The sequence below is a fragment of the Mobula birostris genome, chromosome 15 (genome assembly GCF_030028105.1).
Source record: "Mobula birostris isolate sMobBir1 chromosome 15, sMobBir1.hap1, whole genome shotgun sequence".
Lineage (NCBI taxonomy): Eukaryota > Metazoa > Chordata > Chondrichthyes > Myliobatiformes > Myliobatidae > Mobula > Mobula birostris.
Window position 1 is genome coordinate 79,706,708 of NC_092384.1, and position 24,375 is coordinate 79,731,082.

At 44.1% G+C, this 24,375-nt stretch overlaps 1 protein-coding gene across 2 annotated transcripts in view; it reads right to left on the minus strand.

The window, feature by feature from the left end:
- Positions 1–5,761: 5,761 nt before the first annotated feature.
- nae1 (nedd8 activating enzyme E1 subunit 1) overlaps positions 5,762–24,375 on the minus strand; it is a 75,768-nt gene continuing 57,154 nt past the window's right edge. For both annotated transcript variants that reach the window (XM_072279979.1, XM_072279978.1), the window contains 4 exons: positions 16,046–16,138; positions 9,014–9,128; positions 7,248–7,297; positions 5,762–5,985 (listed from right to left, as the gene is read on the minus strand). In XM_072279979.1, the coding sequence (XP_072136080.1) occupies positions 5,876–5,985; positions 7,248–7,297; positions 9,014–9,128; positions 16,046–16,138 (368 nt within the window). In that variant the 3' untranslated portion in view covers positions 5,762–5,875. The remainder of the gene's footprint in view (positions 5,986–7,247; positions 7,298–9,013; positions 9,129–16,045; positions 16,139–24,375) is intronic.

The following is a 24,375-nucleotide window of genomic DNA, read 5'->3' on the forward strand; positions in this document are numbered from 1 at the left end:
TCCTCCACTCCGTCCCTCACTATCCTCCATGTTACTGTCCAACCCCTCCCTTCCTCCACTCCTTCCCTCACTATCCTCCATGTTACTGTCCAACCCCTCCCTTCCTCCACTCCGTCCCTCACTACCCTCCATGTTACTGTCCAACCCCTCCCTTCCTCCACTCCATCCCTCACTATCCTCGTTACTGTCTAATCCATCTCTCACTATGCTCCATGTTACTGTCCAACCGCTCCCTTCCCCCACTCCGTCCCTCACTATCCTCCATGTTACTGTCCAACACCTCCCTTCTTCCACTGTCCCTAACAATCCTCTATGTTACTGTCTAATCCATCTCTCACTATCCTCCATGTTACCGTCTAATCCATCTCTCACTACCCTCCATACAGTTACCGTCCAACCCCTCCCTTCCTCCACTCCTTCCCTCACTATCCTCCATGTTACTGTCCAACCCCTCCCTTCCTCCACTCCGTCCCTCACTACCCTCCATGTTGCTATCCAACCTCTCCCTTCATCCACTCCATCCCTCAGTATTCTCCATGTTACTGTCCAACCCCTCCCTTCCTCCACTCCGTCCCTCACTATCCTCCATGTTACTGCCTAATCCATCTCTCACTACACTCCATGTCACTGTCCAACCCCTCCATTCCCTCGCTCCATCCCTCACTATCCTCCATGTTACTGTCCAACCCCTCCCTTCCTCCACTCCATCCCTCACTATCCTCCATGTTACTGTCGAACCTCTCTCTTCCGCCACTCCATCCCTGACTATCCTCCATGTCACTGTCTAATCCATCTCTCACTATCCTCAATGTTCCTGTCCAACCCCTCCCTTCCTCCACTGCGTCCCTCACTATCCTCCATGTTACTGTCCAACCCTCCCTTCCTCCACTCCATCCTACACTATCCTCCATTTTACTGTCCAACCCCTCCCTTCCTCCACTCCATCTCTCACTATCCTCCATGTTACTGTCCAACCCCTCCCTTCCTTCACTCCATCCCTCACTATCCTTCATGTTACTGTCCAACCCCTCCCTTCCTGCACTCCATCCCACACTATCCTCCATGTTACTGTCCAACCCCTCCCTTCCTCCACTCCATCCTACACTATCCTCCATGTTACTGTCCTACCGCTCACTTCCCCCACTCCGTCCCTCACTATCCTCTATTTTACTGTCCAACCCCTCCCCTCCTCCACTCCATCCCTCACTATCCTCCATGTTACTGTCCAACACCTCCCTTCCTCCACTCTGTCCCTCACTATCCTCTATGTTACTGTCTAATCCATCTCTCACTATCCTCCATGTTACTGTCTAATCCATCTCTCACTACCCTCCATACAGTTACCGTCTAACCCCTCCCTTCCTCCACGCCGTCCCTCACTATCCTCCATGTTACTGTCCAACCCCTCCCTTCCTGCACTCCGTCCCTCACTATCCTCCATGTTACTTTCCAACCCCTCCCTTCCTGCACTCCGTCCCTCACTATCCTCCATGTTACTGTCCAACCCCTCCCTTCCTCCACTCCATCCCTCACTATCCTCCACATTACTGTCTAATTCATCTCTCACTATCCTCCATGTTACTGTCCAACCCCTCCCTTCGTCCACTCCGTCCCTCACTATCCTCCATGTTACTGTCTAATCCATCTCTCACTACCCTCCATGTTACTGTCCAACCCCTCCCTTCCCTCACTCCATCCCTCCCTATCCTCCATGTTACTGTCCAACCCCTCCCTTCCTCCACTCCATCCCTCACTATCCTCCATGTTACTGTCCAACCCCTCTCTTCCGCCACTCCATCCCTCACTATCCTCCATGTTACTGTCTAATCCATTTCTCATTTTCTCCATATGTTACTGTCTAATCCATCTCTCACTATCCTCCATGTTACTGTCTAATTCATCTCTCACTATCCTGCATGTTACTGTCCAACCTCTCCCTTCCTCCACTCCGTCCCTCACTGTCCTCCATGTTACTGTCTAATCCATCTCTCACTATCCTCCATACAGTTGCTGTCCAACCCCTCCCTTCCCCCACTCTGTCCCTCACTATCCTCCATGTTAGTCTAATCCATCTCTCACTACCCTCCATGTTACTGTCTAATCCATCTCTCACTACCCTCCATGTTACTGTCCAACCCCTCCCTTCCTCCACTCCGTCCCTCACTATCCTCCATGTTACTGTCTAATCCATCTCTCACTACCCTCCATACAGTTGCTGTCCGGTACCTCTCTTTCCCCAGTTCATCCCTCATTATCCACTATGTTACTGTCCAATCCTTCTCTCCACTCCGTCCATCGTTATCCTCCATGCTGTTGCTGTCCAAATACACCCCACACTATCCTCTATAATTACTGTCTATACCCTCCCTCCAGACCCTCCGAAGACCCTGGAGAGACTTGTTCTGGAGCTGCTCCGGCCTATGGTCAGGCCACACTTAGATCCCCTCCAGTTCGCCTACCAGCCTTGACTAGGAGTTGAGGATGCCATCGTCTACCTGCTGAACCGTGTATACGCCCACCTGGACAAGCCAGTGAGCACTGTGAGGGTCATGTTTTTTGACTTCTCCAGTGTGTTCAACACCATCTGCCCAGCTCTGCTGGGGGAGAAGCTGACAGCGATGCAGGTGGATGCTTTCCTGGTATCATGGATTCTTGATTACCTGACTGGCAGACCACAGTACGTGTGCTTGCAACACTGTGTGTCTGACAAGAGCGATCAGCAGCACTGGGGTTCCACAGGGGACTGTCTTGTCTCCCTTTCTCTTCACCATTTACACATCGGACTTCAACTACTACACAGAGTCTTGTCATCTTCAGAAGTTTTCTGATGACTCTGTCATAGTTGGATGCATCAGCAAGGGAGATGAGGCTGAGTACAGGGCTACGGTAGGTAACTTTGTCACATGGTGTGAGCAGAATTATCTGCAGCTTAATATGAAAAAGACTAAGGAGCTGGTGGTAGACCTGAGGAGAGCTAAGGTACCGGTGACCCTTGTTTCCATCCAGGGGGTCGGTGTAGACCTCGTGGAGGATTACAAATACCTGGGGATACGAATCGACAATAAACTGGACTGGTGAAAGAACACTGAGGCTGTCTACAAGAAGGGTCAGAGCCGTCTCTATTTCCTGAGGAGACTGAGGTCCTTTAACATCTGCCGGACGATGCTGAGGATGTTCCACGAGTCTGTGGTGGCCAGTGCGATCATGTTTGCTGTCGTGTGCAGGGGCAGCAGGCTGAAGGTAGCAGACAACAATAGAATCAACAAACTCATTCGTAAGGCCAGTGATGTTGTGGGGATGGAACTGGACTCTCTGATGGTGGTGTCTGAAAAGTGGATGCTGTCTAAGTTGCATGCCATCTTGGACAATGTCTCCCATCCACTACATAATGTACTGGGTGGGCACAGGAGTACATTCAGCCAGAGACTCATTCCGCCGAGATGCAGCACAGAGCGTCATAGGAAGTCATTCCTGTCGGTGGCCATCAAACTTTACAACTCCTCCCTTGGAGGGTCAGACACCCTGAGCCCATAGGCTGGTCCTGGACTTATTTCATAATTACTGGCATAATTTACATATTACTATTTAACTATTTATGGTCTTATTACTATTTAATTATTTATGGTGCACCTGTAACGAAAACCAATTTCCCCAGGGATCAATAATGTATGACTGTGTCATTCCTCCCTCCGTTCACTATCTCTATCCGTATCCTCACGCCCTCACCGCATAACAACTCCCTCCCCGCCTCACCTCTCCCTCCCTACCCTCATTACCTCAGCCTCTCCAACCCCACGCCTCATCTCTACGTCCTCACTGAACGGCAACTCCTCGTTGCCCCAGCCCCGTCCCCCGCTCGATATCACTTATCTCCCCAGCTCGGCCATCGCACATTTGTCGTTCTTCCAACCTACAATCCCGAGTCACTCACGGTCCTTACCTTAGACCTGATGGCCCCGAGCCTTCCCTCGCTTCGGTCCGTCCGCCACCACGCACGAACGAACGCTTCCCGCCAAAACCAACGGCAGAAGAGGGCGAGCGTGATGACGTCATCGCGCAGCGCCGTCCCCGCAGGTGAGCGTTGAGAGCGGGGCTTGGCCAAAGCAACTGCAGGTATGTAGTGAGGGCACAGCTGTGCCCACCTCCCCACAATCATTGTCACTCTGGCATTCACGGGAATGGCAACTCAACACAAACGCTCAGCCCCTGCAGCAGGCATACTGCGCCATTAAGCTGCAACTGTGGCTATGACTGAACCAACCCCGACATCAACAGTACAGAGAAAAGTTACAAGGATCTTGTAGGGAAGCTGCACATTGATGGCCCTAAACTCGGTTGCGAATGGTAGGTTGGGCATGGGGCTAGTAATCCCATCCTGTAAAAGCTCAGAGCGACATAAACGCCATCAGAAGCTCCAAAGACCTTATCCTCAAGAGAGGATCTTCACCTCGAAGATGTATGAAGTCATGTAGTGAAAGCAGGAACCATAGGGCCAATCAACCTTCTAATGGCAGGACTGAGGACTCTAGCACACTCCTGTCAGTGGCCTTTGCCCCAGTAGGAATGATGGACTTGAGAAGATACTAAGGAGGAGAAGATGGCTGCGCGACAGCAGCACGCGTGGCCACTTCAGTGGTGATGTCTTATCTGTCAAGTAGGGGACCGTGCACAATTCTGATTTGATGGAGACGGACGTGAGAGTACGGAGGAACATCTGGAGTAACTTCTGAAATGCCCACTTCGCTGCCGCTGCTACTGTGTGGTAACCGGAATCTCCAGAGCAGAAGGCCCCGAAATCCTTGGCTTTGCTTGCTTCAGCGGCCGGGGCGAGGTCGAAGGCACTCGGCAGAGGATGGCGCTTAGGAGTCTGTATCAGAGCAGCTGGTCGGAAGCTTTAAGTTTTCGGACGGATGGACTCAGTGTCGTCTGCTTCCAAGGCATCGGCAAGTTGACGGTGCCTGGAGGTTTATGGCAGGGAGTTTCTCCCTTTTGCTGCCTGCTATCGGGGACTCGGGAGTCGATCGACTCGGGGACTTTTGAGACTTTATTTACCGTGCCCATGGTTTGTTCTTCATCAAATTATGGTATTGCTTTGCACTGCTGTAACTATATGTTATAATTATGTGGTTCTGTCAGTGTTAGTCTTTGGTTTCTCCTGTTTCTATGATATCATTCCGGAGAAACATTGTATCATTTCTTAATGCATGTATCCATTTCTAAATGACAATAAAAGAGGACTGAGTGTTCTCATAATCTAAAAAAAAGTTGCTTGGACTCGAATACCCGAGTTATCGGAAATGTTACGACTTTATTCCTTGAAGTGTCAGAGAATGTGATAGAATAAATGCAAGCAAGCTTGTTCAACTGAAGTTGGGTAAAACTAGAAACCACAGGTTAAGGGGGAAAGATGAAATATTTAAGGGAACCTCACAGGGGGAACTTATCAACTCAGAGGATGGTGCGAGAGTGGAACAAGCTGCCAGTGGAAGTAGTGAGTGAGGGTTCAATTGCAACATTTAAGACAAATTTAGTTAAGTACATGGATGGGATGGGTTTGGAAGTCTATGGTCCATTTGCAGGTTGATGGGACTAGGCAGAATTATAGTTTGGCATGGACCTAGATGTGCCAAAGGGCCTGTTTCTGTGCTGTAGAGCTCCATGACTATGAATATGTCTTAGAAAATCCTTAGTGTGATCATGTTTTCACACCTGAAGTTCGCCACATGCTTTTCGAGTGAAGATTTTGTAAACTAAGCACTCTTCAACAAACAAATTTTATTAAGTTATTTGAATTTTATGTTACACAAATTGCTTGATAAGATAATCCAGAAGTATAGGACTTGCCACCATCTCATTCACATACAACAGCAGTGCCCTACAGCCGCACAGTCATCGATGTCTGCAACATTGCATTGTAGATAAAGGTGTTATTGAAAGGTACAAACTGCTTTGTGATAATCTTGATGGCCTCCTGGGCAGCTGTTCCTACAGATACAAAAGCACAGGTTATAAATCATTTCATAAGTGAAAGAATTGCGGTGGATAGGAAGGCTTTACAGTTGACAGTCAAAACCATCCAATGTATCACCAGCGGTGGAGAAAGGCCAGTAACATCATGAAAGATCACACCCACCCTGCTCAAGGACTGTCTGCCCCACTCCCATCAGGGAGGAGGTTACGTAGCATCCACGTTAGGACCACCAGACTCAAAAACAGTTACTTTCCCCAAGCAGTAAGGCTGATCAACACATCCACCCACTAACCCACCTCTCCACAATCCCAACCACTATGACTTTATCATTTCCTGTCAGTTACCTTATGAACAGACACTCCTGTGCTTAGCGTCACTTTATGGACATACAATCAGTCTGTGTATATAAGCTATCTTACGCATTCATATTTATTGTGTTTTTTTTGTGCTGCATTGGATTCAGAGTAACATTTTTTTCATTCTCCTTTACACTTATGTACTGAAAATGGCATTAAACAATTGTGAAATTGCTTTACTAAACAACTTTAATGTTTCTCTTCGGGGCTGGAATGGAGCTGGAGAGGATCAGAGCACACTAGGATGCCACTCAGCACGAGATGTATCTTTTGAATGAGGAGAAATTCAACAAGAGGTGGCATTTTGAGGGGGCAGGAGTAAGGGTGAAGCTGCCTTGGCCTATTTGACACAAGATCGTGCCTACCTCAAGCGACAGCATTGGAAGAGAAGGCAGCAGCGCCATAATCACGAGGCAAGCTGCAGCTACGAGGGATGGGTCCCCCTTCAAAGGGAAACTGCCCTCCCTTTTTGTATTTAACACACCAAACAGTTCCCCGGTGTTACCCCTCATCTCAGCTTTATGTAGGTAAAGGATGAGGGCTTGTTTCCAACAGTGGCAGAGGCTCCAAAAACAGGGATATCCCTTGAGAACAGAGTTGAGGAGGAATTTCTTTAGCCAGAGGGTGGTGAATCTGTGGAATCCATTGCCACAGACAACTGTGGAGGTCAAGTCATTGGGTGTATTTGAAGTGGAGGTTCCTAGGTTCTTGATTAATAAGGTTATGGCAAGGGAATGAGGTTGAGAGGGAAAATAAATCAGCCACAATCGAATGGTGGAGCAGATTTGATTAGGTCATTCCGCCCATGCCAATTCACCTTGCTTCTCCCAGCGCAGGGCTGGAAATGCTCTAATGTCAATAAAATGAACCTGAAAAATAGCAAAAATCAGGAATAAGTTAAAAAAGTGTAAAAAACTTACCTCCTAAGAATGAGGCAACAGCATGTGGTTCTGAAGCACCGTAGCGACAACTGTAAGAAAATGTACCTTTTTCAGACACTGTGATTTGTGCAGCTTACTCTGAATTTAAATCTCCTATAATACAAGGTGAATAGTTTCCCTTAAAGGGACCATCAAGGAAGTATCCCTGCCCATTTCAACCTACATCCAGCACTTTGAGCTGAAATAATTAATTTGGCTTTCCTGATTGTACCCAACTTAAACTTTTGTATGATTGACACTGGCCACTGAGTGATCAAAACGAGACAGACAACGCCAATGTAAATAGAAAATTGAGATTTAGAAAAGAGCAAAGAACACACTCTGCAAGCAAGCATGCTATCAGGTAGAATGAAAAGATATTTTAAGAAATTAAAAGTAGCTTGATTTGTCACAGGCACATCTAAACATACAGTAAAACGCAACACAAAGAATGCTGGAGGAACTCAGCAGGTCAGGCAGCATCTATGAAAATAAATAGATAGTTGATGTTTTGGGCCTTGATCCTTCTTCACGACTGAGAAGGAAGGGGGAAGATGCCAGAATAAAAAGGTGGGGGGAGGGAAGGAGGCTAGCTGGAAGGTGATAGGTGAGGCCATGTGGGTGGGAAAGGTCAAGGGCTAGAGAAGAAGGAATCTGACAGGAAAGGAAAGTGGACCACAGGCGGGGGGGGGGGGGCGGAATCGGGGAGAAATAATAGGTGGATAAGAAGAGGTAAAAGGTCAGAGTGTTGCTTTGGATTTCCAGCATCTGCAGACTTTCTTGTGTTTATGATACAGTAAAATGTGTTTTTTTGTGTCAATGACTAACACAGTCTAAGCATGTGTTAGAAACAGCCCGTAAGTATTGCCATGCTTCCAGCACCAACGTAACATGCCCACAGAACCCATACATCTTTGTGATATGGGTGGAAACGGACACTCATGGAGAAAGCCCACATTGTACAAACTCCTTACAGTAGCAGGAACCAAACCCCGATCAGTGATCCCTGGCGCAGCAAAGCGACTGCAGTAAGCACTATGCTACCATGCCGCCTCAACAGCACAATCCCCATCAGTTCATGGGGATCTGTTGCAACAGGGCAGGGGTAGTGGTACAGACAGAATATCAACGAGCAGTGGACAAAGAACTGTGATGGCCTGCTGAGTTCCTCCGGTATTTTGTACGTGTTACTTTGATGGCCCACAGTTTTTGAGAACTCTGAAGCAACCAAGAACAGTGATTGATGGTCATTTACAGGGAGAATGAGGAGTTTCTCTCAGAGTTGATGATGGGCAAAATTTGAAGAGGCTGCAGAGTTGTAGGCTCAGCCAGCTCCATCACAGGCACAAACCCTCCCTACTAGAGGACATCTTCATGAGGCGCTGCCCCAAAAGGGTGGCTCCCATCATTAAGACAGATATAATAATGACGCTATTCTGGACATGCCCTCTTGTCATTACTGCCATCAGGGAGATGGTACAGGATCCTGAAGACCAACGCTCAATGATTCAGGGACAACTTCTTTCCCTCCACCATCAGATTCCTGAATGGTCTTTAAAGACTACCTCGTTATTCCTTTTTTGCACTACTTATTTTTCTTTCTATTTATTGCACTAACTTATGTCTTTAAGTTTTTATGTCTTGCATTATACTGCTGCTTCAAAATAACAAAACTGTGACCTTGCCCCAGTTTTTGGACTCCATCTTGGGAACACTGCCACCCCCCCTATGTCCAGAAGTCAGTGGAGAAAAATTAATATTCTTACAATTCATGGATGTAGTCATCCTTTACTGATACTGAAACACCCCAATCCTGCAGCAGGCTGATCACACATGATTTTAGCTTCCCAATATCCTCTTCAACCTGGTTATTGTAAACACCTGCAGAGAGAAGACACCATTACCATCACAAATTACCACTATTAGCAAACAATATCCCAAACCTGGTAGCCCTGACTTCAAAGTTCATATATGTCACCATATACAACCCTGGGATTCGTTTTCTTGCAGGCATACACAGCAAGTCCGAGAAACATAATAGAATCAATGAAAGATCGCACCCAATAGGGCAGATAAACAACCAGCGTGCAACAGACAACAATCTGCAAATACAAAAGAAAGAATAATGATAATAAATAAGCAATAAATATCAAGAACATAAGATGAAGAGTCTTGAAAGTGAGTCCATTGGTTGTAGGAACATTTTAATGATGGGGCAAATAAAGCTGAGTGAAGTTATCCCTACTGGTTCAAAAGGCTGAAGGTTGAGGGATAATAACTGATCCTTAACCCAGGGTGTGGTGTGAATCCTTGTAATGGAACACAGTTCTATCGCCTCATCTGCTGCTCACACAGGCCATGGAAATGCCCACACTGGTCAGTCTTGGAATTTTCCCTTTCCTCTCCGTATGTTATTGTCTCAGCATGATCAATCACCTCTGTCTGATCTCCTTAAATGGAGACAGAAGCAGGGAACCTTTCTCCTGAGATGGAAAAAAAAACTGAGGTAAGAAAGGGATGAGTCAGATACTGACTGTGTGAAGGGTGGAAATTGGCAATCAAAGTAATGAAATGGTTAAAGCTTAACTGCTAATTTTATATCAGATGTATTTTTGTTAACCAAAATATGGGACATGAGGAGATTTGATATACCACCAAAGACTAACAAATTTCTATTGATGCACTGTGGAGAGCATTCTGACTGGTTGCATCACTGTCTGGTATGAAGGAGCCAATGTACAGGATTGGGAAAAAGCTGCAGAGGGTTGTAAACTCAGCCATCATGGGCATGAGCTTCCCCACCATCGAAGACATCTTCAAAAGGCAATGCCCCAAGAAGGTGGCATCCATCCTTAAGGACCCTCACCATGTCCTCCTCTCATTACTACCATCAGAGAGATGGTAGGGGAGTTTGAAGATGGACACTCAACATTTAAATAACAGCTTCTTTCCCTCCACCATCAGATTTCTGAATAGTCCATGAAAGCATGAACACAACATCACTATTTTGCTCTCTTACTGCACTATTTTTTAATATTCCTTCTTGTAACTTGTAGAATCTTATATATTACACCGTACTGCTGCCACGAAACAACAAATTTCATGACATCAGAGATAATAAATCTGATTTTGATTCTGTGTAGGGAATTAAAATATAGCCCTGAGTTCATAGAACGATGGAAAAGCCTTGAACAGCAAGAGCTGCAAAACGAATTCCTCTTATTACTAGAGTATAGACGGAATCTACAACCCAATTCTGACTGGCATTTGTAATAAGCATTTCCTGCCGCTGTCTGTACATTCTTCCCAAGACTGCGTGGGTTTCCACTGGGTGGTTTGGTTTCCTCCCACAGACCAAAGACATACTGGTTGGTATGTTAATTGGTCACTGTAAATTGTCCTAGGCATCCGGAGTAGCTGTGCTACCCGGCTCAAAGGGCCCAAAGGGCCCTGTATCTTAACAAATAAATACACAAAAGCCCTATTACTAATGCTACAGTCAAACATAGCCCTGATTTCACAGAACGATGAAAAAACCTTGAATGGCAAGAGCTGCTAAATAAGTTCCTCCAATAGGTAATATTGCAGCTATATAGGACCCTAGTCAGACCCCACTTGGAGAACTGTGCTCAGTTCTGGTCGCCTCACTACAGGAAGGATGTGGAAACCATAGAAAGGGTGCAGAGGAGATTTACAAGGACGTTGCCTGGATTGGGGAGCAAGCCTTATGAAAATAGGTTGAGTGAACTCGGCTTTTTCTCCTTGGAGGACAAAGGATAACAGGTGACCTGATAGGGTTGTATAAGATGATGAGAGGCATTGATCATGTGGATAGTCAGAGACTTTTTCCCAAGGCTGAAATGGCTGCCACAAGAGGGCACAGGTTTAAGGTGCTTGGAAGTAGGTACAGAGGAGATGTCAGGGTAAGTGTGTGTGTGTTTTTTTTTTACATAGAGAGTGGTGAGTGCGTGGAATAGGCTACCAGCAATGGTGGTGGAGGTGGATATGATAGGATCTTTTAAGAGACTTTTGGATAGGTACATGGAGCTTAGAAAAATAGAGGGCTATGGGTAACCCTAGTAATTTCTAAAGTAGGGACATGTTCATCATAACTTTGTGGGCCGAAGAGCCTGTATTGTGCTGCAAGTTTTCTATGTCTCTAATTACTAGAGAATAAAAGATTCTGATTCTGACCCAATTCTAATTGGCATTTGTAATATGAAAGCATTATTACTAAATAACACTACAGGACATTGACTGAGATATTAATTAGTAATGACACAAAGCAAGAGGCAAACCCCCAAAAAGGTACTGTACTTTCCAGTAATAAATTAATGGATCGTAAAAGGACCAGTAAACTAATGATTCACAGACTAGTGAACAACACAAGTAATACAATAAATGAGTAAAATTGACAGGAATAGATAATAGTTGGAACATTGGGGAGAACTTGTTTTCCTCAAAATAATCCCACAGAAATGTTTAGCTTCATCTGCAAACACCAGGGACTCCTACCAACCCAGATCATGCTCTTTGCTCGCTGCTGAAATCAGGAAGGTGGTACAGCGGCCTCAGGACCCACACCACCAGGTTCATGAACAGTTAGTACCCTCAACCATTAAGCTCCTAAGCCAAAGGGGATAACTTCACTCAACTTCACTTGCCCCATCATTGAAATATTCCCACAACCTATGGACTCACTTTTAAGGACCCTTCATCTCATGTTCTTGATATTTATTGCTTATTTATTTATTGTTATTTATTCCTTTTGTACTTGCACAGTGTGCTGTATTCTACACTCTGGTTGAACACCCTAATTGGGCGGGTCTTCTCATTAATTCTGTTATGGTTATTATTCTATATATTTATTGAACATGCTCACAAAACTGAATCTCAGTGTTATATATGGTGGCCTACATTACTTTGATAATAAATTTACTTTGAACTTTAATATCTCACGCTTGATAATATAAATTTGTTCAAACCAAAAAATTTACGAAATTGAAACCATATTCGCAATGTATGTTTAACTATTGGATTAACCATTTGTTTATTCAATTTAGACAGTACAAAAGGAAGTGAAGTTCCTAAAATGGAAGCTAAAGAGAACCCTTGTACAGAGCAGCCTTCAAGGTTTACCCAATATGGGCTTGGACTTATATTCCAATCCTGTGTCGGAAATATTAAATATCAAATATTAATTGCCCAATAATAAAATCTTAGGTTAGGCAGTGCTAAACCACCATCTTTCTTGGACTTCTGTAAATATTTTTTTTTTACTTAATCTGAGATTCTTGTTCTGCCATATATAAGAGGAAATTTTAGAATCAATAGTATCAAAAAGGATTTAGGAATGAAAATTAGTATCATTTGAAATAAATATAAAAATTTAGGTAAAATAATCATTTTAATAGCATTAATTCAGCCAATCAGTACAATCAGTAATAGAGACAGTGGAGACCACTTAGTAATCAGTTGTTTAACCTGATTAATTAACGGTAAAAGGTTGAAGTTGAATAGATCCTTATGTCTCTGTAATTTTAACTCCCAAATAAGTGAAATAGTCAGTAGTCACTGAATTGAGAACATCTATAAATGGGAACCTGCATATTTAATGGAAAAAGTTCACTCTTACCTAGATTCAGTTTATAACCAGAAAAACTACTAAACTGAGCAAGCAAAGTTAATACTGCTGGAATAGATTTTCCCGGGTTAGAAATATATAATAGTAAATCATCTGCATATAGTGATAATTTATGAGTCTCATTTCCACGGGTGATGCCAAATATATTAGGGGAGTCACGAATAGCGATAGCTAGCGGTTCGAAGGCAATATCGAATAGTAGTGGACTAAGAGGGCAGCCCTGCCTAGTACCACGGAATAGATGAAAAAGGGGAGATCTTTGATTATTAGTAAATACCAAAGCCAAAGGAGTAAGATATATCAGTTTATTCCAAGATATAAATATTGGACTAAAATTAAATTTCTCAAGGGTGTTAAATAAATACGTCCATTCAACTCTGTCAAAGCCTTTCTCAGTGTCCAGTGAAATAACACATTTCCGAATTCTGGGTGAAGGAGTATAAACAATATTCATTAATCTCCTAATATTAAAAAAAGAGTAATGATTTTTAATAAATCCAGTCTGATCAGCAGAAATAATTTGAGGTGATACATTCTCCAATCTCATTGCCAATATTTTAGAAAAAATCTTAGAATCCACATTCAGTAAAGATATAGGCCTGTAAGATGCACATTCAGTAGGATCCTTATCTTTTTTGAGAATTAGAGAAATAGAAGCTCGATAAAAAGATTGTGGTAATTTACCTACAGATACTTTTTGAGCCTTTTTGATATGGAAAATGAAAGGTATAACATGTTTTTGTGACTTATTTCTGGATAACTGTTTAATGTCTTTTGAACAGTTATCTAAGAAATTTGATTTGCCTAGATCCCATTTTTTTTTAGATATTTACAAATAAGAAATTTTTTAAATACTATGTTGCCTACCTTTCCGACCTCATACCCTACTGATATCATTGATAAAATTTTAGGTTTAAATCCTCTTCAGAAGGGATTAATAGCATCTATCTATGATATAATTACAAAATTACAGCCAGGTATATCTGATAAAATTAAAAATGAATGGGAAAGGGAACTTCAACTTTGCCTACCTATAGAGAAATGGGATAAAATTTTTCAATTAGTCAGTACTCCTTCTATATGTGCTAAACATACATTAATACAATTTAAAGTAGTGCATAGAGCTCATATGTGTAAAGATAAATTAGTCTATTTTTATTCCCATATAAACCCTATTTGTGACAGATGTCACTCTGAGGTGGCTTCCTTAACTCATATATTTTGGTCCTGTCCTCTTTTAACATAGAACATAGAACAGTACAGCACAGTACAGGCCCTTCGGCCCACAGTGTTGTGCCGACTCTCAAACCCTGCCTCCCATATAACCCCCCAACCTTAAATTCCTCCATATACCTGTCTAGTAGTCTCTTAAACTTCACTAGTGTATCTGCCTCCACCACTGACTCAGGCAGTGCATTCCACGCACCAACCACTCTCTGAGTAAAAACCTTCCTCTAATATACCCCTTGAACGTCCCACTCCTTACCTTAAAGCCATGTCCTCTTGTATTGAGCAGTGGTGCCCTGGGGAAGAGGCGCTGGCTATCCACTCTATCTATTCCTCTCATTATCTTGCTCACCTCTATCATGTCTCCTCTCATCCTCCTCCTCTCCAAAGAGTAAAACCCTAGCTCCCTTAATCTCTGATCATAATGCATACTTTCTAAACCAGGCAGCATCCTGGTAAATCTCCTCTGTAGCCTTACCAATGCTTCCACATCCTTCCTATAGTGAGGTGACCAGAACTGGACACAGTACTCCAAGTGTCGCCTAACCAGAGTTTTATAGAGCTGTATCATTACATCGCGACTCTTAAACTCTATCCCTCGACTTATGAAAGCTAACACCCCATAAGCTTTCTTAACTACCCTATCCACCTGTGAGAAAGATATTTTGGAGAAAGATCTTTTGGAAAGATATTTTTGATATTATCTCAACAGTTCTATGTTTTGACTTACAACCCCATCCTATTACGGCAATTTTTGGATTGCCAATGGTAGGACATAGATCTTTGTCTTCTTCAGCCTGTCGGATGATTGCATTTGTTACTTTAACGGCCAGAAGATCTATTTCATTGAACTGGAAGGAGACCAATCCTCCTACTACATTCCAATGGTTTTCCCAAACTATATTATGTTTAAATTTAGAAAAAATTAGAAGTGATATTTTTGATTCTTCGGTTAAATTTGAAGAAACTTGGAAACCATTTATTCAACATTTTCATATGATGTAATTTGACCTTTCCGAATCCTTCTTATTAACTTAAAATATACGAATAGAGGAACGGAGTTGACGACATTACTGAACGTGTTCGATTTAAGATACTGGTCTAGCCCTGTTTTGTTCCATTTGCTTTTTTGGGTTTAGAATTTAGTTCTTTTTTTTCCCCTTTTTTTGGGGTTTTTCTTTGTATTTTTTTTCTTTTTATTTCTGTTTTTCTTTATGATTAATTACATCATGAGTTTGGAAGCCTATTATACTTGTGTTATCTGAAATCTTTTCTGTATATGTTTATTAACAATAAGAATACTCCAATCGCTTTGTATCAACATTGTTATTTTGTTTATAATTTTGGAAAAATTAATGAAAAGATTTAAAAAGAAAGAATATCTTACGCAGCAGGTGGTCCCTCCAATGGTGCATCATTCTCTCAGTATTGCAGTGGCATACTGAGCTAGATGTGCTCGGAGTTGTGGAGGATGAGTAACAGAGGAGTTACTGAGCTACAGCTGACACTGACAACAAGGTAATTGGTGCTAGAAGATATATATCTAGATGCATAGTAATTGGTGCCAGGACCAGAGGGCACAGCCTCAGAATAGAAGGACGTCCCTTTAGAACGGAGATGAGGAGAATTTTTTTTTAAGCCAGAGGGTAGTGAATCTGTGGAAATCATTACCATAAACAGCTGTGGAGGCCAAGTCATTGGGTATATTTAAAGTGGAGGTTGATAGGTTCTTGATTAGTCAGTGTGTCAAAGTTTACAGGGAGAGGCATAATTGAATGGCAGAGCAGACTCTATGGGCTGAATGACCTAATTCTACTCCTATGTCTTACAGTCATATATTCATATCCATTCAAACTGAAAAGTATGGCTACTTCATGAACCAGCAATGTTACAATTAGACAGATAGGCCAAGAAAAGAGGCACATACCTGGGTAGCGCCCATGTTGCTTGTGAAAGCAATCAACAGCTCGTAGCAATATGTACAAAACCATTTCACTGTCAAGGTTTTCCATACATGATGCTGGAAAGGAAAAATCATGTTGATTAGAGAGCGGTTTACACTAAAAGGAGAATGGAACAGAGCCAAACGGAGTTCGGGTTATCACACAGGTACGTAAAAAGTGGAATTACAGCATTCATCCACCAGAAGAGTGACGACAGAAATGACAGGGTGAGACCACATCATCACCTCCGACATGTTCTAAGGACCCCATAGGTTGAGGGGTCAAGACACACAGAGGAATTGCATCTTCTCAAAGAAAGAACACATGCATAAGCATGGAAGCAATATCAGAATCAGAATTAGGTTTAATATCACCAGCATATGACGTAAAGATTGTTAATTTTGTGGCAGCAGTGGTTCGTCCATCGTCATCGATGAAGACCTTGACACCACCAGTCACTTTGAGACTGGATGCGGTGTGTCCGAAAATGACTGGTCAGGCCAATTCAGGCATGGAATGTCCTGGCACATGTTGAGGACACATGTGTAGGCACTGCAGTTGTTACACTAGTGGCTCTGGATTTGCACGCTCGCGCTTATGTTGTGCTTCAGCAATGCACCTTGCTTCATAAGTTTGACAGCCCTTGTGGATGAGGCCGCGCTAGGTAGGGCGGTTCTGTGCCAGCATTTCCCAGGAGGTCGTGTCTATGTCAAATGACTTCAGGGAGGCCTTTAGTGTATCTTTGTAACGTTTCTTCTGCCTTCCATGCAAGCGTCTTCCAGCAGTTCCCCAAAAAAGAGCTGCTCGGGTATGCGCTCGTCCAGCATACGGATGACATGACCTGCCCACCGGGTCTGTGCTCTCTTCAGCATCGTGTGGACTGATGGTAGACTTGCTCTAGAGAGAACTTCAGTATCTGGTACTTTGTCTTGCCGTCTGATGCCTAATATTCTGTGAAGACAAGTCATATGGAAATGGTTGAGCTGTCTTGCATGCCTTCGACATACACAGTCCACATTTCACAGGCATACAGAAGGGTAGTGAGTACCACGGCTCTGTAGACCTTCAGTTTTGTTGCTGGGCTGATTCCTCAACGTTCCCATGCAGTGGAGCGCAGTCCACCGGAAGCAGAACTTGCCTTTGCCATTCTGCAGTTCTGTATCAATAGTCACTGCTCGGGAGAGGGTGCTGCCAAGGTAAGTAAACTGGTCCACTGCCTGTAGTTTCTGTCCTTTGATTGTGACTTTGGGTTCTGTGTACGGTGCACGAGGAGCAGGCTGGTGCATGACTTTGGTCTTTTTGATGTTGATGGTGAGTCCAAAATCGTCACAAGCTGTGGAGAATTTGTCCATATTGACGCGTCTCTGGCTCTGAACCAGCATACAGGGGGCAGTCATCGGCATAGAGGAAGTCTCTCAGAACAGTCTCCTTCACTTTGGTAATAGCTTGAAGTCTCCTCGGGTTGAAGAGCTTCCCATCCACTCTGTACTTAAGGCTGATTCCAGCATCACTGTCCTGGAAGGCACCATTCAGCATGGCAGAAAATATCATGCTGAACAGTGTGGGTGCGAGCACACAGCCCTGTTTGACACCACTGGTGACTGGGAACGCCTCAGAGGATTCTCCGCCGCCCAGCACTTTGGCCATCATGCCATCATGGAACTGGCGTACCATCTGAATGAATTTGGCGGGGCAGCCGAACTTTGACATGACCCTCCACAGGCCTTGTCAGTAGACAGTGTCGAAGGCTTTCATGAGGTCAACAAAAGTTGTATAGAGTTCGCGATTCTGCTCCCAACACTTCTCCTGAAGTTGGCGCGAGGCAAAAATCATGTCAATAGTCCCACGACCTTTGCAAAAGCCACACTGTGACTCTGGCAGCTGGCCCAGCTCCAGATGAGTGACCAGACAATTTAGCAGGACTCTTGCAAGAATTTTTCCTGCGATGGAGAGCAGCGAGATTCCTCGGTGGTTGTCGCATACTTGTTGATTGCCCTTCCTCTTGTAGAGGTGTACGATGGATGCATCTTTAAGTTCCTGAGGAATGGATCCTTGCTTCCAAAAAGACTCTATAAGCTTCTCTATACGTACAGGACCACCGGCTTTGTAGATCTCTGCAGGTATGGTGTCTGCCCCTGGGGCTTTGCCACCGGATAGCTGGCTGACAGCTTTCGTGACTTCGGCTACTACGGTGGGTCATCCATGGCGCTATTGACATCAACCTGGGGAATCCTGTCTATCGCCTCATCATTAATAGATGACGGTCGGTTGAGGACGGCTTCAAAGTGTTCAGCCCATCTCTGCAGGATCTGAGCCTTCTTTGTAATGAGAGTTGTACCATCTGTACTCAGGAGGGGGGAACTCCTGACAGACTGAAGTCCGTAGAGAGTGCTGAGGGCTTCATAGAAATGTTTCAAGTCATTTCTGTCAGCGTATCCCTGTATGTCATCTGCCTTGGCGCTCAGCCAGGCATCTTGCATTTTACACAGTTTATTCTGGACTATCCTGCGAACACTGGTAAAGGTGTTTTTCTTGGCAGCTGATGATGGGTTGTTCTGATGGGCACGATGAAGGCAATGCTTTTCAACAAGTAGAGCCTGTATCTCCTCATTATTCTCATCGAACCAGTCATGTTGCTTGTGGGTAGAGGGCCCTAGCATCTTCAGTGCCGATGAATGGACCTCATCCCTGAAGCGATCCCAGTCATCCACAGCGCTGCCTGCAAGGTGTAGGTCAGCAAGCTTGGTTTCTAAGGCTACGTCCACACTAGACCGGATAAATCCGTAACCGAAGCTTTTTCTCTTCGTTTTGACCCTCCGTCCACATTGAAACGGCATTTTCCTCCCCCGAAAACAGAGCTTTTCAGAAACGATCTCCAGAGTGAATAAATCTGAAAACGGCTAATATCCGGCGTAGTGTGTACGGGGTAACCGGCTATTTTTAAAACCGCTGTCATGACGTGCTGGAACAAATGGTGGCGGCAGCGCAGCATTTCATTGTTTTCGTGATCGCAACCTCCAACACCACAACAATATCTGACAATAGATGTGTAACAGCCTGATGTAGCATTGTATGGAAATACAGGATAGCACTGATGCAGACATGTTTTATACATTTAACAAGGTGCTGTATTAATATATTGCTTGTGCAAGCGTTCAATAGATGCGTTGACACTTTTGCCCAGTAACTCATTTTATTGCATATGTTAAATACAGCAAAATAATACACAAAGACATGGCAAAAGTAAAGGCAAACAAGTGAGGTAACAGCAAATTTCACATTTGCCCAGTAACAAGCCTTATTGCATTTAGTTGTAGCTGTCCTCCCTTTCATCAGTGAAGAGACTATGGCTGTAGGAAATGTTTCTGGACAAACGCGCACCAAGTCTTTCGTTTGGCAATTTCCTTTTAAGTTTTTCTAGTCTGTAACTGGACAAACGCACATCAAGTATACAGTTTCCTCTTCGCTTATTTTCTGTGTGTCCTGTGCATGCCCAGTAGGAGGAGATTCGCCCAAATATCTGTTTTAATGTGGACGGAGGGATTTTCAAAAACGCCTGGTGTGGACGCCTGCCGTTTTTACGCGAAACCAGCGTTTTCAAAATTAGCCGGTCTAGTGTGGACGTAGCCTAAATCCTCAGCCAGTGCTGAAGCTACACTGGGGTTCTTCAGCCTGGCCACACATTTTCTTTTCATAGCCTTGCTTCCTTGTGATCGCCTCTTGAGTCTGATGCGGAGCTTCATTTTGGAGACAGCGAGCCTGTGATCTGTCCAGCAGTCAGCACCACACATGGCCTTAGTCACTCTGACATCCTGCCTGTCTTTTCTCCTGACAATGACATAGTCGATAAGATGCCAATGCTTAGAGCAGAGGTGCATCCAGGCAATCATGTTATAGGTAGGCAGGCGGAAAGTTGTGTTGGTGATGAGGAGGTCGTGTGCTGCACAGGTCTTCAGTAAGAGTAGGCCGTTACTGTTACATTTGCCCGCTCCATGTCTCCCAATGACTCCCTGCCAGGCTGCAGAGTCGCACCCTACTCTTGCATTGAAGTCGCAGAGCAAGATCAGCTTGTCGGTGCTGCTCACTGCTGATAGTAGGGTGTCTAGTTCTTCATAGAACCTGTCTTTTGTCTTGTCCAGGTTGGTCATTGTGGGGGCATAGGCGCTGATCAGGGTGGCTTGACTTCTGTTCTGTAGTGGAAGCTGTAGTGTCGAGCCAGTCGTTCACACCCTTGGGGAGACTGGCAAGTTTCCAAACAAGGTGACTCCTGACAGTGAATCCAACTCCAGCCTCACGACGCTCATCACTGCTGCGACCGCTCCAGAAAAAAGTGTATTCACCTCCAGTTTCAGTCAGCTGACCTACGTTGGCAAGACGGGTCTCACTCTGGGCTGCAATGTCAATGTTGTATCTTGCAAGCTCTCTAGCAACTAAGGCTGTTCTTCTCTCTGGTCTGTTTGCTGTAGAGTTGTCCAATAGCATGCGCACGTTCCAAGTACCAATAGTGAGCGGTGTCACTTTGCGTTTTGTTGGGTTTGTTCGATCGCCAAGATGGGATCCCCGCCAGACGCGGTAAAATGGCCAGGGTGTAATGAAGCAGGCCATGTTTAGGGTACCCTTTCTAGCCCCTTCCTCATACTACGGAGGTGAGCAGTGCGTTCCTAAAGAGGGCTGCTCAGTCGCCCAGGTAGACGCCGAGTTTCACTGCTGCTTCAGTGAGCAAAAACCGACCATTAGACCTGAACCTCCTGTGTGCAGGTCTATGACTACAGCTCCCAGTGTATCCACACCTGCCGCTTCATCGCTCGCCCATCGCCACAGGACTCCAATTAAGGGTGATGATGATGATGATGATGATGGTGGTGATGATGGATCCAGTGGCAAGACAAGAGTCGAGACGGCTGGAGATGGGACTAGGCGCAGTGGATGACCAGGACATCTTCTGTGTCTTGTGCTCTACGCATTCCACGACGCTTGCAGAGACCACCTTCTTGACCATTGGACCTTCCACTGGTCTCGTCCGCTCAGTCCACCAGAGTCTGTCTTCACATGCTGGGATAGACAACTCCCTATCTCACCAAGGGTTTAAGACCTGTCGGCTACCGTCACCTGGTTCAGCCGGCTTGTCGAAGCCATTGCCCGAGGTGTGACCACTGTCGCATGCAAACAGCTACGGGGAGCCACAGGTGAGATCTGAGTGCCAGGTGAAAACCAAAGGTGGACTAACCGCCTTGAAAGGGATGTGACATGTTCCCTGACCAGAGGTGCTACCCCTCCCTGACACCCCATACATTATAGAGAAAAAATGTGAATTACAGTAAATATATAACCTGAAATAGTTAAATAAATAGTGCAAAAAATAGGAAATAAAAAAGTAGTGAGGTAGTGTTTATGGGTTCAATGTCCATTCAGAAATCGAACAGCAGAGTGGAAGAAGCCGTTCCTAAATGGTTGACTGTGTGCCTTCAGGCTTCTGTACCTCCTTCCTGATGGTAGCAATGAGGGGAGCTGCTCATTAGCGATAGAGAAATATTAACAATAATTCATCAAGAGATCACCTGTCCATAGAACCAGAAAAAAAAACAACTGCAGAAATTGGAATTCCAAAAATAAAATTTGCTGGAAGCTCTGACAGAATCCATAGAGACAGAAAATTAACATTTCAAGTCAATGAACTTCAAAAGTGAGGAAACTAAGTTTCCTGTGTAAGTTACAGAGGGGAGGGCAGAAAGGACAAAGGGAAAGTTTGTAACAGAGTATAGGCCAACATTATTAAAGTTACCTTTTGATTAAAAACCAGCAGTTGGAGACAAAAGACAAAAAAAGGAATAAACACACAAAATGCTGGAGGAATTCAGCAGGTCAGGCTATGGAAATTAATAAAGAAGGCCGTGACCCTTCTTCAGGACAAATGGAAACAAAGGTAAACAACCACATTTGCAGAGGAAAAGGCGGCTGGTTATGTAAATTGGATAGAACAATAACGAAAGGAACCATTTCAGAAAACCAAACCACTCCTTTTAGTCCCATTGTTTTCTCAATACTGCCTGTTCTAACGAAGGCTCCTTAACATGAAAGGAGCTCTCTCCACTCACTGCTGACCTGCTGAGTGAGTCCAGCATCTCTTAACCATCTGGAGAAACTGTACAAGAAAGGGATCAAATGAATTTTGCATTATATAGCAAGTTCTTGTGATCTGGAATATACTCCTGAGTTTAAAAGTATCTTGTACTCAACAAGGAGAATTGTGCACATAAAGGAAATATAAGCAAATCCTACATTATGGTTTGAGTTAAGGAAATTCACCCTTACAGAATTCACAAATCCTTATCCAAACTTGAGATACAGCATTTATGTAAAACAAACACTAAATAAATCAATAATTAATGTTTCCAATTTGCATTTCTTGATGACCACACAGCTGAGGTGGCTTTGTATTTTGTGAAAATTGTAATACGGAGTATTGTTTAGGAATGTAACCTGCTTCTCCCTGTAACACAAAGGCTGGATATATCGTTGAGCCTAGGAAATATCAAAAGGAATAGGTTGATTGGACAGCTCTTTCAAGGAGTTGACACGGGAGTGCAGCTGTAAACACCTATAGTTTTGACACCTTTGAGGACAACATAAGCCTGCTGACTAGCCCTTTGTCCTCCTCTCTAGATTGATTGTGGAGAAGGTTTATATAAGTCAGCACATTATCACTGTGCTGTACTGTTCTATGTGCTAACACGTATCAGGCATTCCACCTACTACCAGCTCCTCATGACAACACATGACCGGCGTGGATGCAAAGGGGCTAGGAGTCAAACTCATTTCTGTCAGTCATTGGACAATTCAATACGAATACTGGCCCTTCAGCCCAACCACAGCACCCACCCAGCTAGACCCAATTTCCTGCATTCAGCCCAAAGCAGGGAGGGTGGGTTGAATAGATTGGAAGAGTATGGATAATGTAAAAGAGTGAAGTGCGAATAAAGATAAAGTAAAAGCAAAAGTTAAAAAAGAGAAAAGAAAGGGTGGAGTTCAGAAAAGTAAAGTGCCAAAGAGTCAAAGGTCAGAAGATTTTGAAAGCACAATGTGTTTAAGAGCACATGATCTGTATCAAGTTGGTCGAGACAGTCTTGAGGAGGACTTCATAGAATGCATACGTGATAGCTTTCTTGAACAGCATGTTACTGGACTTACACGTGCTATCTTGGATCTGGTCCTGTGCAATGAGACAGGTAAAATTAGCAATCTTGTAGTTAGGGATTATCTTGGAAAGTGTAATCACAGTATGATTGTTTCTTAATACAAAAGGAGGATGCAATAGTTCGATCTAAAACCAGTGTATTATGCCTTAACAAGGGAGACTACAACGGGATGAGGGAGTAATTGGATAGGGTAGACTAGGAACACACGTTATAAGGTGAGACGGTTCAGGAACCATGGAAGACTTTCAAATAGATTTTGCATGGTGCTCTACAAAAGTATATTCCAGTTAAAAGTGTTATATCTCAATGCATGGAGTATCAGAAATAAGGGGGATGATCTTGTTGCTCTATTACAGATGGTCAGGTATGATGTTGTGGCCATCACTGAATCATGGCTGAAGGATGGTTGTAGTTGGGAGCTGAATGTCCAAGGTTACACATTGTATCAGAGGGAGAGGGAAAGGAAGGTAGGCAGAGGGAGTGGTGTGGCTCTGTTGGTAAAGAATGGCATCAAATCAGTAGAAGGATGTGACATAGAATCAGAAGATGTTGAATCCTTGTGGGTTAAAAAACAAGGGTAAAAGGACCCTGATGGCAGTTATATACAGGGCTCCCAACAGTAGGGTGGGATGTGGACCACAGATTACAACAGGAAATAGAAGAGGCATGTCAAAAAGGCAATGTTATGATAGTCATTGGAGATTTTAACATTCAAGTTGATTGGGAAAATTAGGCTGGTAATTGATCTCAATAGAGTGAGTTTGTTGAATGACTATGAGATGGCTTTTTAGAGCAGTTTGATGTTGACCCTACTAGGGGATCAGCTATACTGGATTGGGTGTTATGTAATAAACCGGAGGTGATCAGACAGCCTAAGAGCTCTTAGGAGCCAATGATCACAATATGATTGAGTTCAACTTAAAATTTGATAGGGAGAAAGTAAAGTCTCACGTAGCAGTATTTCAGTGGAGTAACGGAAATTACAGTGGTATGAGAGAGGAGTTGGCCAAAGTAAATTGGAAGGAGACGCTGGCAGAGATGACAGCAGAGCAGCAACAGCGAGTTTCTGGGAAAAATGGGGATGGTGCTGGATAGATATACTTCAAAAATAAAGAAAT